The sequence below is a fragment of the Pongo pygmaeus genome, chromosome X, assembly GCF_028885625.2.
Source record: "Pongo pygmaeus isolate AG05252 chromosome X, NHGRI_mPonPyg2-v2.0_pri, whole genome shotgun sequence".
Classification (NCBI taxonomy): Eukaryota; Metazoa; Chordata; class Mammalia; order Primates; family Hominidae; genus Pongo; species Pongo pygmaeus.
In genome coordinates this window covers 47,241,160-47,256,531 of record NC_072396.2, presented here as the reverse complement: position 1 = coordinate 47,256,531, position 15,372 = coordinate 47,241,160, and the positions used below count along the sequence as shown (strand labels likewise).

Sequence of the window (15,372 nt, the reverse complement as noted above, 5' to 3'; positions counted from 1 at the left end):
TCCCGAGTGAGGCAATGCCTCGCCCCTGCTTCGGCTGGCGCACGGTGCGCTCACCCACTGACCTGCGCCCACTGTCTGGCACTCCCTAGTGAGATGAACACGGTACCTCAGATGGAAATGCAGAAATCACCCGTCTTCTGCGTGGCTCGCGCTGGGAGCTGTAGACCGGAGCTGTTCCTATTCGGCCATCTTGGCTCCTCCTCCCTGTTTTTCTTCTTTTTAAAATTTTTTGAGAGAGGGTCTCTCTCTGTTGCCTAGGCTGGAGAGGAATGGTGTCATCTTGGCTCATTGCAGCCTCAACCTCCTGGGCCCAATTGATCCTTCTGCCTCAGCCTTCAGAGTAGCTGAGACTACAGGCACATGCCACGACACCTGGCTAAGTTTGTTTGTTTGGTAGAGACAGGGTTTCGCCATGTTGCCCAGGCTGCTCTTGAACTCCTGGACTCAAGTGATCTGCCTGCCTTCACTTCCCAAAGTGCTGGGATGACAGGTGTGAGCCACCACACCCGACCAACACTCTTATGCTTTTAAAGGGTATGTTAGAGATAAAGGACATTAAGTGGTTTTGACCTATTCCTTTTGAGTCCCGTAAAGGCCTGCGGACTGGGAAAATACTTGATAGTATTTTATTACCAGTCTTTGAAATAAAAAAAGCTGGTTTTAACATCATGTCAAATTAATCCCCTAAAAGCATGGATTGCAGCCAGGTGGGCAGATACAGCTTCGTGAAATGTATGGAATTCAGCTTTTGAATAGGAATCATCAATGTTAAAATGCAAAGCTCTATGACCTTATGTGGCAAAATTAATGTTACAGATAGTGTGTGATTTAGACTCGTGTACACACACACAGAATTATAGATTTTGAATTTTGGTAATATGGCAAGGGTAAATTGGTATGTTATTGTAATTTTCACTTCCCTGATTACTATTGAAAGTATTTATCATTTCATATGTTATTGACTAGTTAGATTTCCTCTTCTGTGGCTTGCCTGTTCATATTCTTTTTTTTTTTTTTTTTTTTTGAGACGGAGTCTCGCTCGTTGCCAGGCTGGAGTGCAGTGGCGCAATGTCGGATCACTGCAACCTCTGCCTCCCGGGTTCAAGTGATTCTCCTGCCTCAGCCTCCTGAGTAGCTGAGACTACAGGTGTGCGCCATCACGCCCAGCTAATTTTTGTATTTTTAGTAGAGACAGAGTTTCGCCATGTTGGCCAGGATGGTCTCGATCTCTTGACCTCGTGATCTGCCTGCCTCGGCCTCCCAAAGTGCTGGGATTACAGACATGAGCCACTGCGCCCAGCCACCTGTTCATATTCTTTATTCATGTTTTTGTTGAGTTGTCTCTTCTTATTGCTTTATATGAATTCTTTGTATATTCTAGATTTCAATTTTGTGTGTAGTCAATATCTTTCCTTAGTCTAGGCTGTTTATGGTGTCTTTTTGAGTATAAGTTTTAATTGTAAAATAATCAAATGTATCAATTTTTAGTTTGCTTTTTGTGTAATTTTTTTTTTTTTTGTGAGATGGAGTCTCACTCTGTCACCCAGGCTGGAGTGCAGTGGTGCCATCTCAGCTCACTGCAACCTCTGTCTCCTGGGTTCATGCGATTCTCTTGCCTCAGCCTCCTGAGTAACTGGGACTACAGGCATGTGCCACCATGCCCAACTAATTTTTTTTGTATTTTTGGTAGAGACGGGGTTTCACCATGTTGGCCAGGCTGAACTCGAACTCCTGACCTCAGGTTATCCTCCTGCCTCGGCCTCCCAAAGTGCTGGGATTACAGGCGTAAGCCACCATGCCTGACCCTTTTTGTGTAATTTTAAGTAATTTTTTTTTTTGGCTGAGCACATAAAAATATTTTTATATAATTTTTTAAAAATTTAAATATTTGCTATTTATTTTCTTAAAACCTGCCTGGAATTTATGTATTTATTTATTTAGAGACCCAGGCTGGAGTGCAATGGTGTGATCTCGGCTCACCGCAACTGCCACCTCCCAGGTTCAGGTGATTCTCCTGCCTCAGCCTCCTGCGTAGCTGGGATTACAGGCATGTGCCAGCACGGCCGGCTAATTTTGTGTATTTTTAGTAGAGATGGGGTTTCACCTTGTTGACCAGGCTGGTCTCAAACACCTAACCTCAGGTGATCCACCCACCTCGGCCTCCCAAAGTGCTGGGATTACAGGTGTGAGCCACTGTGGCACCCGGCCAAAACCCAGTTGTTCTACTGTGCCCAGGCGAGCATCTTTTTTTTTTTTTAATTTATTTTTATTTATTTATTTTTTTGAGATGGAGTTTCACTCTTGTTGCACAGGCTGGAGTGCAATGTTGTGATCTTGGCTTACTGCAGCCTCCACCTCTTGGGTTCAACCAATTCTCCTGTCTCAGCCTCCTGAGTAGCTGGGATTACAGGCACATGCCACCATGCCCAGCAAATTTTTGTATTTTTAGTAGAGACAGGGTTTCGCCCTGTTGGCCAGGCCGGTCTTAAACTCCGACCTCAGGTGGTCCACCTGCCTCGGCCTCCCAAAGTGCTGGGATTATAGGCATGAGTCATTGCGCCCAGCCTGTTGTACCATTCTTATCAATTAATGTTGTTAAGAGCTAATAGGCTTCAGTCCCCTTATCTCTTTTGATCCTTTGGTCTCCCATAGGAATTTAGGATTCGTTTGTTGAGTTCCAAGGAAAACTCTGGGATTCCAATTGCAATTGCACGTGTTTACAAATGAGTTGGGAGTGGGTTGGGAATTGGCATCTTTATACTATTGAATTTTCCTTTCAGTGAACTCTTACTCAGTTTTCCTTTTATGTCATTTAATAATGTTTCAAATTTTTTGTCAGGAAGATCTTGTGCATTTTTTGTTGAATTTCTTCCTAGATACCTCTGAGTTATTGTTACATTTGTGATTGGGATCTTCTTTCCTATCACATCTTCTAATTGGTTAATATTAGTATATGAGAATGCTAGTGATATTCGTAAAATCATGTGTACAGAAATCTTTCTGAAGGCTTTTATTAATACTAATCTTTTTTTATTCTCTTGGGTCTTCTATGTGAATAATTATCTTTATAAAGGCAATTGTCTTTTCCAATTATACATTTTATTTCTTTTTCTTCACTCAATGAATTAGGACCTGTAGTACAATGTTTAATAGATACAATGATGTTGCATTCTTTGTTTCTGATTTTAGTGGAAATAATCATGAAGACAATGATTGTAATTAAATAATAAGTAGCATTTGAATGCTTGCCATGTGCCACAAATGCATTGTTCTGTATGCTTTGCACATATTAAATAATTGAATCCTCCCAATGACCCTGTAAAGTAGGCTGGTTGTTATCCCTGTTTTATATATGAAAAAAACTGAGGCACAGAAATGATGTAACTTCTATAGCTTTCACTATTAAATATGGTATTTGCTGTGGTATTTTGAAAAATATCTTTCATCAAGAGCCCCTTTTATTAGTCCTATTTTGTTAATACGACTTTTGTTTTGTTTTTGTTTTGCGACAGAGTCTCGCTCTGTTACCTAGGCTGGAGCGCAGTGGCATGATCTCGGCTCACTGCAACCTCCGCCTCCCAGGTTCAAGCAATTTTCCTGCCTCAGCCTCCCAAGTATCTGGGATTATAGGCATCCACCACCATGCCCGGCTAATTTTTTGTATTTTTTAGTAGAGATGGGGTTTCACCATGTTGGCCAGGCTGGTCTTGAACTCCTGGCCTCAGGTGATCCACCCACTTCGGCCTCCCAAAATTCTGGTATTACAGGCGTGAGCCACCACACCCGGCCTAATAAGACTTTTTAAAAAATCACTAATGAGTGTTGTATTTTCTTGAATGCTTATTTTCTGCATATGTTGAGAAGACAGTTTTTCCTCCTTTAATCTATTGATGTGATAGATTACATGAATAAATTTCTGATATTGAAGTGTTCTTGTGTTCCTGTGCTAAACTCTACTTAATTGTGAAGCATTTTAAAACATTAATTTAGAATTGATTTTACTAGTATTTAACCTATGAATTTTGCATTAATGTTTAGAAGTAAAATAGATCTTAGATTTTCTTTTTTTGTACTTTCTTCTCTTATTCTGGTATCCAAGGTTATACTAGCTGCATAAAATAAACTGAGTACTTTTCCTTCTTGTAATTTTTGAAACTGTGACTGAAATTTAGTTTCCTGAGAGTTTGATACTAATCATTTTCAAAACCATCTGGATATGGCAAGACTTGATTATGGAGTCAGTTTTTATAATTTAAAAAACAATTATTTATTGATTTATTCAAGCTTCTTGTATTTTCTGTCAATTCTGGTCATTTTTCTAGACCATTATGTTTCATCTGAGATGTCTGATTTACCAACCTAAGGCAGTATTCTCTTGATTTAAAAAAAGTCTTAGTTTTATTAAAGTAGGTCATGCCTGATGTTTAAAGAATAAAATAAATGTGGTGAAACTGTAAAGAAAGTGAAGGGCATGATAAACATAAAATTTAGGATATTGATTATCTGAAAAGAAAGAAAATGAAATGGGCATATGAAGAACTTCAAAGATAACTATAATTTGTTTTAATGGGTGGTAGATACACAGGTATTATTTTTGGTATTACTATTCTTTATAACTTACATATATTTTACAAAACTTATTTGAAATGTTTCACTGTGGAAGGTTAAGATTGAACTCACCACGCTGCTCCTGTCACCCACCCAAAGGCATGCATATGTACATAGACTTCTTGTTTCCCAATAGTCCCAATGTGATTATACCATAAATTTGTTTCCCATCAGTACTATTTTTTACAATATGACTATACAGTTAGCTCTCTGTATCTGCAGGGGATTTGTTCCAGAACCTCCATGGATACCAGAATCCATTGATACTCAAGTCCCTGATATAAAATGGCATGGTATAATTGGCCCTCCGTATTTGTGGGTTTTGATCCTTGGTTGGTTGAATCCACAGACGTAAAACCCATGGATACAGAGGGCTAACTGTATATATAAATACTATACACAGCCAAGCCACATAGTAATCTATGATTAATTTACCTTCCCTGCATAACTGTGTTCCTTTGGTTAATAATTATTTTTTTTGAGACAGAGTCTTGCTGTGTTGCCCAGGCTGGAGTGCAGTGGTGTGGTCTTGGCTCACTGCAGCCTGCAGCTATAAACTCCTGGGCTCAAGCGATCTTCCCACCTCAGGTTCCCGAGTAGCTGGGACTACAGCTGTGCACTACCACACTCAGCTAATTTTTTAAGTTTTTTATAGAGATGGGGTCTCACTGGACTGAGAGTCTAGGCCGGTCTCAAACTCCTGGACTCAAGTCATTCTCTTGCCTCGGCCTTCCAAAGCGCTGGGATTACAGGAGTGAACCACTTCTCCTGGCTTATTTTGTTTCTTTCATTTGTTTCTTTCTCCATATACTCATCACCATTTGTCTAGAGTGACTCTGAGCGCTTCTGGAGATATCAAGGGTTTCCTCAGTGTCATATCCCTGAGTTTTTCTGGAGCCTTCTGACCTGCTCTCATCTGGGTGGATTACCCTCATTCCTTCTTGTGCAGCTACCATCCTGACATTGCTCTTCAGTGTCATTCTGGGGATTCCCTTCACCTTCTGCATTGCTGGGTTCCATATTTTCTTTATGCCATGCCCCCTTCCTCATTGGTTGGAGCACAGTCTTCAAGTACTTTCCTAAGAAAGGATGTAGGCCCATGGGAGATGAAGTTTTGAGATTTTTGGATGTCTACAAGTGTTTGACTCCTAATGGAGAGTTTGGCTTGGAGTAGAGTTCTAGGATGGAAATGTCTTTCCCTTAGACTTTTGAAGGCATTGCTCCATTGTCATCTAATTTTCAGTGTAAAGCTATTCTGATTATTGATACTTGATATAATTTTTTTCTCTGTTTCAGCTTATAAGATTTTACCCCCTTTATCTCAGGTGCTCTGACATATCCCCATATGGGATCACTGCCACCAGTATTTCTGGGTGCCTGATAGGAAATAAATCCCCACAGGGATAGTTTTTTTTTTTTTTTTTTTCCCCATGCAAAGCCAAGATGCTACAGGGCCAGACAGCTGCACTGCACATCCAAGTGGCAAGCTAGGCCTTTTTTGTTAAGCTCCTTTCACTTTGTCTGTGGACACGTCCAGTTTGACCCACTAAAAATAGGCACATCATACCAGAAAATCATCAGCCTCTAGTGTTCGGGCATCCAGATTCCCAGAAGAAAAACAGGTGTTCAGTGCCCTAGGCAGGCAAAACCATCATATCAACATAGGGAATATTTCACAAGCCAAGTTCCCAGACTTTAGCCAGGAGCCAGCCCTGTGAGCAGGCCCTTCTAAAGATCAGTTCTGCTGTGTTAACACTTTCCTACAGGTTACCTTTACTGGTGCTCTTTATTTCTTTGTGTGGATTTGAGTTACCATAGAGTGTCCTTTATTTTCTTGGAGCTGAGCTTTAAGTTAGATCAAATAGCAACAGCAATCTGGGGATAGGGCTTTTGGTAGAGCTCCAAAACAGGTCATCCCCTTGGGTAGCTGTGAGGCTATCAGTTTTCATGGAGCTGGGGAGCCAGTTGGGAGAGCAGGAAGAGTAGTAGTAGTGCCAAGTGAACCATGACCTGGCTGTTCTTAGTGAGGTTTACTGGTTTTTTTTTCTTTTGTGTGTGTGTGTGTGTGTGTGTGTGTGTGTGTGTGTGTTTGTGTGTGTGAGACAGAGTTTTGCTCTTTTAGCCCAGGCTAGAGTGCAATGGCACAATCTCGGCTCACTACAACCTCTGTGTCCCAGGTTCAAGTGGTTTTCCTGCCTCAGCCTCCTGAGTAGCTGGGATTACAGGCGCCTGCCATCATGCCTGGCTAATTTTTGTATTTTTAGTAGAGACGGGGTTTCACCATGTTGGCCAGGCTGGTCCTGAACCCCTGACCTCAGGTGATACATCCGCCTTGGCATCCCAAAGTGCTGGGATTATAGGCATGAGTCACCACGTCCGGCATAGTTTTTCTTGAATAAATGATTTTTAATTGATTGTTTGCCTTTGGTTAATTTCTGAAGTCATGAAATGATTGATTTTGATAATTTTTGATTTTGCCAGTATTTTCATTACTTTTTGGGGGAAGAGGATTTACTGAGGTCCTTCCTCTCATTCTGTCATTTCAGAAGTCCAGCCTAAAAGCCTTTCTTTTAAAACTGCAAAAAAGTACAGAAAATCATAATTTTAACAAACACTCTTGTACTTCCTTCCCAGTATTAGCAAATGTTAACATTTTGTCATTTTTTAAAAAATAAAAGAAACAGGCCAGGCACGGTGGCTCACGCCTGTAATCCCAGCACTTTGGGAGGCCGAGGCGGGCATATCACAAGGTCAGGAGTTCAAGACAAGCCTGACCAAAACAGTGAAACCCCGTCTCTACTAAAAATACAAAAATTAGCCAGGCGTGGTGGTGTGTGCCTATAATCCCAGCTACTCAGGAGGCTGAGGTAGGAGAATCTCTTGAACTCGGGAGGCGGAGGTTGCAGTGAGCCGAGATCCCGCCACTGCACTCCAGCCTGGGCGACAGAGGGAGACTCCATCTCGAAATAAATAAATAAATAAATAAAATTTAAAAAATAAAAAGAAAATAAAAGAAACAGAGGTTTACAAATAAAGTTGAAGTCCCATTTTTCCCCTCCTGAGGCCTATTCCTCTTATCTCCTCCCCAGGTAAACAGTATCATGAATTTTGTGAGTATCCTTCTAATCTGTTTTTATACTTTTGCTACGTATATTTGTACCTGTAATCAATATAGAATTCTTTTTGTAAAATTACCAGATTGTTACACTCAAATTATAGGAATCTTGGCCAGGCACAGTAGCTCACGCCTGTAATCCCAGCACTTTGGGGGGCCGAGGCGGATGGATCGCATGAGGTCAGGTGTTTGAGACCAGCCTGGCCAACATGGTGAAACCCCATCTCTACTAAAAATACAAAAATTAGCCAGGCGTGGTAGCAGGTGCCTGTAATCCCAGCTACTCGGGAGGCTGAGGCAGGAGAATTGCTTGAACCCAGGAGGCAGAGGTTGCAGTGAGCCGAGATCACACTACTGTACTCCTGGGTGACAACAGCGAGACTCCATCTCAAAAAAAAAAAAAAATTATAGGGCTCTTTCTGCAACTTGTTTTCTGTGTTCAGTATTACCTTTTGAGCTTTATGCTGATACTTTAGATTTAGATCATTTATTTTAACTGCTGTACTAGCGGAAATATAAGTGTCATAGTTCACTTTCCATACCTTTATTGGTGGATATTTGGTGGTTTCTAATATTTTGTTGTCATTCTTGTACATGTTAAAATTTGCCATAATTTCCCTATGGTATGAACTACAAGTGGAATAGGTAGTAAGGCATGTGTGTGTGTATGTGTGCATGTGTGCACATGTGTGTATTTTTTTTTTTTGAGACAGGGTCTTACTTTTTCACCCAGGCTAGAGTGTAGTGTTGTGTACATGGCTCACTGCAACCTTGACCTCCTGGGCTCAAGCAATCCTCTTGCCTCAGCCCCCTAAGTACCTGGGACTATAGGTGTGCGCCACCACGCCCAGCTAATTTTTTGTATTTTTTTGTGGAGACGGGTTTTGCCGTGTTGCCCAGGCTGTATATTTTTCAATAACACTAAGTGTATTACCTCTTATCCGTCATAAGTAGAATCAATTTGCCATGTATATTTAAGAGTTTCACATCTTTGTAAGTGAAAATTGCTTTATAATATTCTCGTCTTTTATCCTTCTTTGCTTTTGGCATATAAGCATTATCTTGCCAATTTTATTTTGGTTACTAAGTGCCAGGTGTAGCTTTTCCCGTAATTTTATTTTCAACATTTCTCTGTCATTTTGCCCTAATTGTCTTCTGAAAACATGGAGCTGATTTTTTAAAAATGCAATTTGATGTGGCTGGCATTTAACTAATAGGGTTAATATATATTTATTGTGAAATTACTATATTTGTATTTCTTCTTTTAGTATATTTTCTACATAGCCTGCTTTTCATTACTTCTTTTTTCTTGCCTTTGCTGGATTTTCTTTACCCCCTTTTTCCTCTTTAGTCATTATCCTTCTGAATAACTGAAGTATCAAGCATTATTCTTAGCCAGGTTTTGTGTATGGCAAATTCTTTGTCTTTTTTTGTCCAAAAATGTCTTTGTCATCTTTCTTTATGATAATTTATCTGGGTATAGAGTTCTAAGATGAAAGCTTGTCTCGGGACAGAGAAGATATTATTCTTTAATCTTCTGGCTTCTTTTTTGAAGGGGATATTTTTACTTATTCATGGTAGCTTACAATATTTTCTTTCTGACTTGAAAGCCTTGTGCACAGCTACACTGAACTTTGTCTAAGTGCAGACTTGTTTATTTTTCACACTCAAGGACTTTGGACATTCAGTGGTAGGATACATGCCTTTCTTCCATTTTAGAAAAGAATCAGTCATTGTATCTTCAAATACTGCCTAGATCAGGGGTCCCCAAGACCACTCCCATACTCACATATTCTCTAGAGAAATTCATGGAACTCAGCATATAGTTGTAATCATGGGTAAGATTTATTACAGTGATGTAGTAATGATAAACAACTGGATTATAAGGGAAAAAGGCACAGGCAGAATCTGGAGGCATCCATGTGCAGGCTTCCTTATGCCGTCTGCCTATTATGAACACAGAGCACACTCTAACTCCAGTATCAAAGATGCACCAACATGTGTGATGTTTATGCCAAGGGAAGCCTATTAGAGACTAAGTGATTTCCCAAGATCTGTCATCTAATTTATTAAATCTCTCTTATCTGTGGCTAGTCTACTGTTCAACCTATTTAGAGTTTTTTTTAAGTAATGCCTACCTTAAAAATACTCATCTGTCTTTTTTCAAAATTTCCTGCTATTTCCTTCATAGTCTAGTTCTTACCTTATCTTTGTACATTTGAAATATACTTATTTTAAAGTACAGATTGTTCTATTATCTACAGTTCTAGGAATGTGAGTATATTTAAATGTATCGGTCAATTCTTTCTAATGATGGATCAGTTCCTTCTAAGGTTTTAAATTTTCTTTTCTTTTCTTTTTTTTTTTTTTTTTTTTAGAGACGGAGTCTTGCTGTGTCACCCAGGCTGGGGTGCAGTGGTGGGATCTCAGCTCACAGCAACCTCCACCTCCCAGCTTCAAGCAATTCTCCTGCCTCAGCCTCCTGAATAGCTGGGATTACAGGCACCTGCCATCACGCCCAGCTAATTTTTGTATTTTTAGTAGAGACAGGGTTTCACCATGTTGGCCAGTCTGGTCTTGAACTCCTGACCTCGTGATCCACCCACCTCGGCCTCCCAAAGTGCTGGGATTATATGCGTGAGCCACCGCGCCCAGCCAGGTTTTAAATTTTCTACTGTGAACTCCTCAGTGAGAGTTGGTTTTCCCTAGAAGTTCTGTGATGTCTTCAGCTATAAAGACATGAGTGTGTGTGTATATATATATATATATATATATATAGAACTACAAGGGCTCCCATGCTTGTTAAACAGGAACTAGAAGGATTCCCCACTAGCCAGAGAAACTGGCAAGAAGGATGTTATATATAAGACATCAAAAGCCTAATTCTGTAAATCAATCCAAATGATTACAAGCATAGTACAGAGCCTATAAACTGAAAAATTTTAAAAGTTGGTCTTGTTATTGGTAGGTTCATAGCAGTGGCAACCTTTCATATATATACACACACACACACACACACACACACATATATATATACAATTATATGTGTGTATATATATATATATATGAGCTTTAAGCCAAAATTACACTCTGACTTTGCTGAATTCCTGAACATTTGTGCCTTATGGTCCCCTTCAAATCCTCAAGCTGTTCTGTTTACTCTCTCACTTCAAATTCCCACTTCATTTTGATACCTAATACATTTCTTTTCTTGATTTTGAGCCTGGGACATGGGAAGGGCCCTCCATCCACATCAGCTCAAATCATGTTGATAGGAGTTCACTGCTTGGGCATTTAGGGATTAGTTATTTCATAAATTATAGTGGGAAGACAAGTTTGATGATTCATTGCATTTTCTTCTAGAAGTCTGGCAAGTTGACGAGCAGGTAGATCACTACAAGGAAAGCCAAGACAAACTTCTGTGGCAAGCTGCATTCATAGGCAAGGAAACACTGAAGGATGAAAGTGGTCAAGAATGTAAAATATGTAGAAAAATCATTTATCTCAACACAGACTTTGTTTCCGTAAAACAAAGACTCCCTAAATATTATTCATGGGGAAGGTGTTCAAAACATAATTTAAACTTTCTTAGTCAAAATAGAAGCTATGTACGAAAGAAAGATGATGGATGTAAGGCATATTGGAAAGTATGCCTCCATTATAATCTTCATAAAGCTCAACCTGCAGAGAAATTTTTTGACCCTAATCAACGAGGGAAAGCCCTCCACCAAAAGCGAGCCCTTAGAAAAAGTCAGAGAAGTCAAACTGGGGAGAAACTCTACAAATGTACTGAATGTGGAAAAGTGTTTATCCAGAAAGCAAACTTAGTTGTACATCAAAGAACTCACACTGGAGAGAAACCTTATGAATGCTGTGAATGTGCAAAAGCCTTCAGCCAGAAGTCAACCCTCATAGCACACCAGAGAACTCACACAGGGGAGAAGCCCTATGAATGCAGTGAATGTGGAAAAACCTTTATCCAGAAGTCAACTCTGATTAAACATCAACGAACTCATACAGGAGAGAAACCATTTGTATGTGACAAATGTCCAAAAGCCTTTAAGAGTTCATATCATCTTATTAGACATGAAAAAACACATATTAGACAAGCATTTTATAAAGGTATTAAATGTACTAAGTCCAGCCTTATATATCAAAGGATTCACACAAGTGAGAAACCTGAGTGCAGTGAACATGGGAAAGCCTCTGATGACAGGCCCAGTCCCACTAAACATTGGAGAACTCATACAAAAGAGAACATTTATGAGTGTAGTAAATGTGGGAAAAGCTTCAGAGGAAAGTCACACCTCTCTGTTCATCAGAGAATTCATACAGGAGAGAAACCCTATGAATGTAGTATATGTGGGAAGACTTTCAGTGGAAAGTCACACCTCTCTGTTCATCATAGAACTCATACAGGAGAGAAACCTTATGAATGCAGAAGATGTGGGAAAGCCTTTGGGGAGAAGTCAACCCTTATTGTACATCAGAGAATGCATACAGGAGAGAAACCCTATAAATGCAACGAATGTGGGAAAGCCTTTAGTGAGAAGTCACCACTGATTAAACATCAGAGAATTCATACAGGAGAGAGACCCTATGAATGCACTGACTGTAAAAAAGCCTTCAGTAGGAAGTCAACTCTCATCAAACATCAGAGAATTCATACAGGAGAAAAACCTTACAAATGTAATGAATGTGGGAAGGCCTTCAGTGTGAAATCAACTCTCATTGTGCATCACAGAACTCATACAGGAGAGAAACCTTATGAATGCAGAGACTGTGGGAAAGCATTCAGTGGGAAGTCAACTCTCATTAAACATCAGAGAAGTCACACAGGAGATAAAAACCTATGATTATACTTGAGAGTGGGATAATTATACTAGCAGTTATTTGTCATTTGACTATTACTAGTCTCATTATTTGTCAAATAATTAATCATGGGGAGTAATCTTATAAATGTCCAGAATATTGGAAATTCTTGATATGTTAATGTTCACTTAATAAAAAGTACAAAAGTATAATTCCAGAGGTGTCAATAAATGTGATCAGTTTTTTCACCCAGAATTCTTCACCCAGGAGTGAAGAACTGTATGTCAAATAATTCAAAAGGGGCAAAACTGAGTGTAGTTATGTGGGAAAGCCTTCAGAAATAATTTAAATGGCACTGTTTATCAGAGTATTTATGCCGAGGAAAACTAAGAATTTAGTGAGCTTATAAAACCATGGTAGCCAGGCATGGTAGGTAGCTCACACCTGTAATCCTAGCACTTTTGGGAGGCTGAGGTGGGCAGATTGCTTGAGCTCACAAGTTTGAGACCAGCCTGGGCAACATGGCAAAACTCTGTCTCTACAAAAAATACAAAAGTTATCTGAGTGTAGTGGTGCATACCTGTAGTCCCAGCTACTCAGGAGGTTGAAGTAGGAGGATGGCTTGAGCCCAGGAGGCAGAGGTTGCAGTGAACTGAGATCGTGCCACTGCACTCCAGCCTGGGCGTTATAGCCAGACCTTGTCAAATAAATAAATAAACAAACCCATGGTAGAAATGAGAGGAATCATGCTCTATATTCTTTTATTAATAGAGACAGGGTCTTGCTATGTTGCCCAGGCTGGTCTTGAACTCCTAGCATTAATTGATCCTCCCACCTTTGCCTCCCAAAGCACTCGGATTATAGATATGAGCCACCACACTTACCATGTTCTTTACCAAACATTTTGTGGAAGAGGTGTAGAGGTGGAAAACAATTATAAATTTAAGATATGTTCACTGTGGAGTAGAGTATGACTATTTATTTATTTAGAGATGGAGTTTCACTCTTGTCGCCCAGGCTGGAGTGCAGTGGCACGATCTTGGCTCACTGCAGCCTCTGCCTCCCAGGTTCAAGCGATTCTCCTGCCTCAGCCTCCCAAGTAGCTGGGATTACAGGCACCCGCCACCACACCCAGCTAATTTTTTTTTTTTTTGTATTTTTAGTAGAGACGTGGTTTTGCCATGTTGGGCAGGCTGGTCTCGAACTCCTGACCTCAGGTGATCCGCCCACCTCAGCCTCCCAAAGTGCTGGGATTACAGGCGAGAGCCAGCACGCTCAGTGAGTATGACATTTTTAAAAGAACAGTATAAAGCATAAAATATCCTATGTGGGGCAAACTCCCAGATTATTTTCCTAAACAAATAGAAAAAAATGCTTTCTTAAATAGGGTAAGAGAGGATGAGTCATCAGGATCCCTGAAACAAAGATCTCAAACAGGAGACCTTATGTATATTATTCATCAATATCTTCAGTGCAAAAATGCAAAGCCATTACAGAAAGGGCACATAGTAAGCTTTTACATACTTTCCTTAGGAACAGTGCTTAGAACTTAAAATTCTCCATGTTTTAAGAAAGTAACAATTTTATGGTGAAGCAATATTTAAAATTTTCAGAGTATCTTCCATAACAGCAGTATTATTTACAGTAGTGAAAAAATAAGACAATATCCAATGATAGATGATTAAAAATTGATATGTCAATTAGGTGAAATAACATGCACCAATTAAGACTACTGGCAAATTTGGGAAAATGTTCATGGTAAATCATTAAGTAAAAAATATAAAACAATAACCATATGATTAATATTGTAAAAACAGGAAGTATATGAACCATTATATCAGTGATTCTGGGTGGTTGACATATAAAAATTTTGTGATGAGTAAGGTTATATGCACATATAAGTATAAATTTGTATTTCATCTATATAAGTATAAATTTGTATTCACCTATTTCATAGGTGAGTGTGTATATAGATAAACACATGGAACAAAAAGGTATATCTGTGTAGTGTGGAGGGAAAAAGAAAAGAAACACACCAAATTATTAAGTAAATTGGCATTTGAGTGTGGGGATTATTGATGTGTAAAAATTTTTTTGAATGTAGTCTCCAGAAATCACCAATAAAATATATCGTTTAAAGTGTATCTTACACATGCTTATTTTCTTTTCCCATCCATTTTGCCACTCAGCTTTGTCTTTAATATGTAACATCATTCTCTTCTTAAAATGATCCCATTTTCACATATGTATACATATTGCCTATTTGTTTTCCATATGATTGAGTTTACAGGTTTGAGTGTGTACATAGTTGACCCTTGAACAACATGGGTTTGAACTGTGTATGTCCACTTATATGTGGATTTTCTTCCATATGTGCCACCACTGAGACAGCAAGATCAACCCTTCTTTCTCCTCCTCAGCCTATTCAATGTGAAGATGACGAGGATGAAAACTTCTTATGATCCACTTCACTGAATGAATAGTAAATAGGATACACATATAATACACAAAATGTGTTAATGGACTGTATACATGATCAGTAAGGTTTCTGGTCAACAGTAAGCTATTAGTAGTCAAATTTGGGGGGATTCATAAATTATATGCAGATATTTTATTGCTGGAGAGTCAGTGCCCATAATCCCATGTTCCAGGGTCAACAATATTTTGCATCTCGAGACTGGGTATCCTATAATATTTGGAGGCAGTGGCTCTCAGTATGTTGTTCAGGCTGGTCTCAAATTCCTGGGCCCAAGCAGTCCTGCTCGGCCTCCCAAGTAGCTGGGAATACAGTATCCTATGATTTTAATAATATCTGTATGTGATTTTCTGATAAAATC

At 39.4% G+C, this 15,372-nt stretch overlaps 1 protein-coding gene across 13 annotated transcripts in view; it reads left to right on the top strand.

The window, feature by feature from the left end:
* ZNF674 (zinc finger protein 674) overlaps positions 1–12,747 on the top strand; it is a 52,125-nt gene extending 39,378 nt beyond the window's left edge. For 11 of the 13 annotated variants that reach the window (XM_054470998.2, XM_054470991.2, XM_054470993.2 and 8 more), the window contains one exon: positions 11,087–12,747. In XM_054470998.2, the coding sequence (XP_054326973.1) occupies positions 11,087–12,579 (1,493 nt within the window). In that variant the 3' untranslated portion in view covers positions 12,580–12,747. The remainder of the gene's footprint in view (positions 1–11,086) is intronic. The other 2 variants (XM_054471003.2, XM_054470999.2) reach the window with 1 other exon arrangement.
* Positions 12,748–15,372: the final 2,625 nt, after the last annotated feature.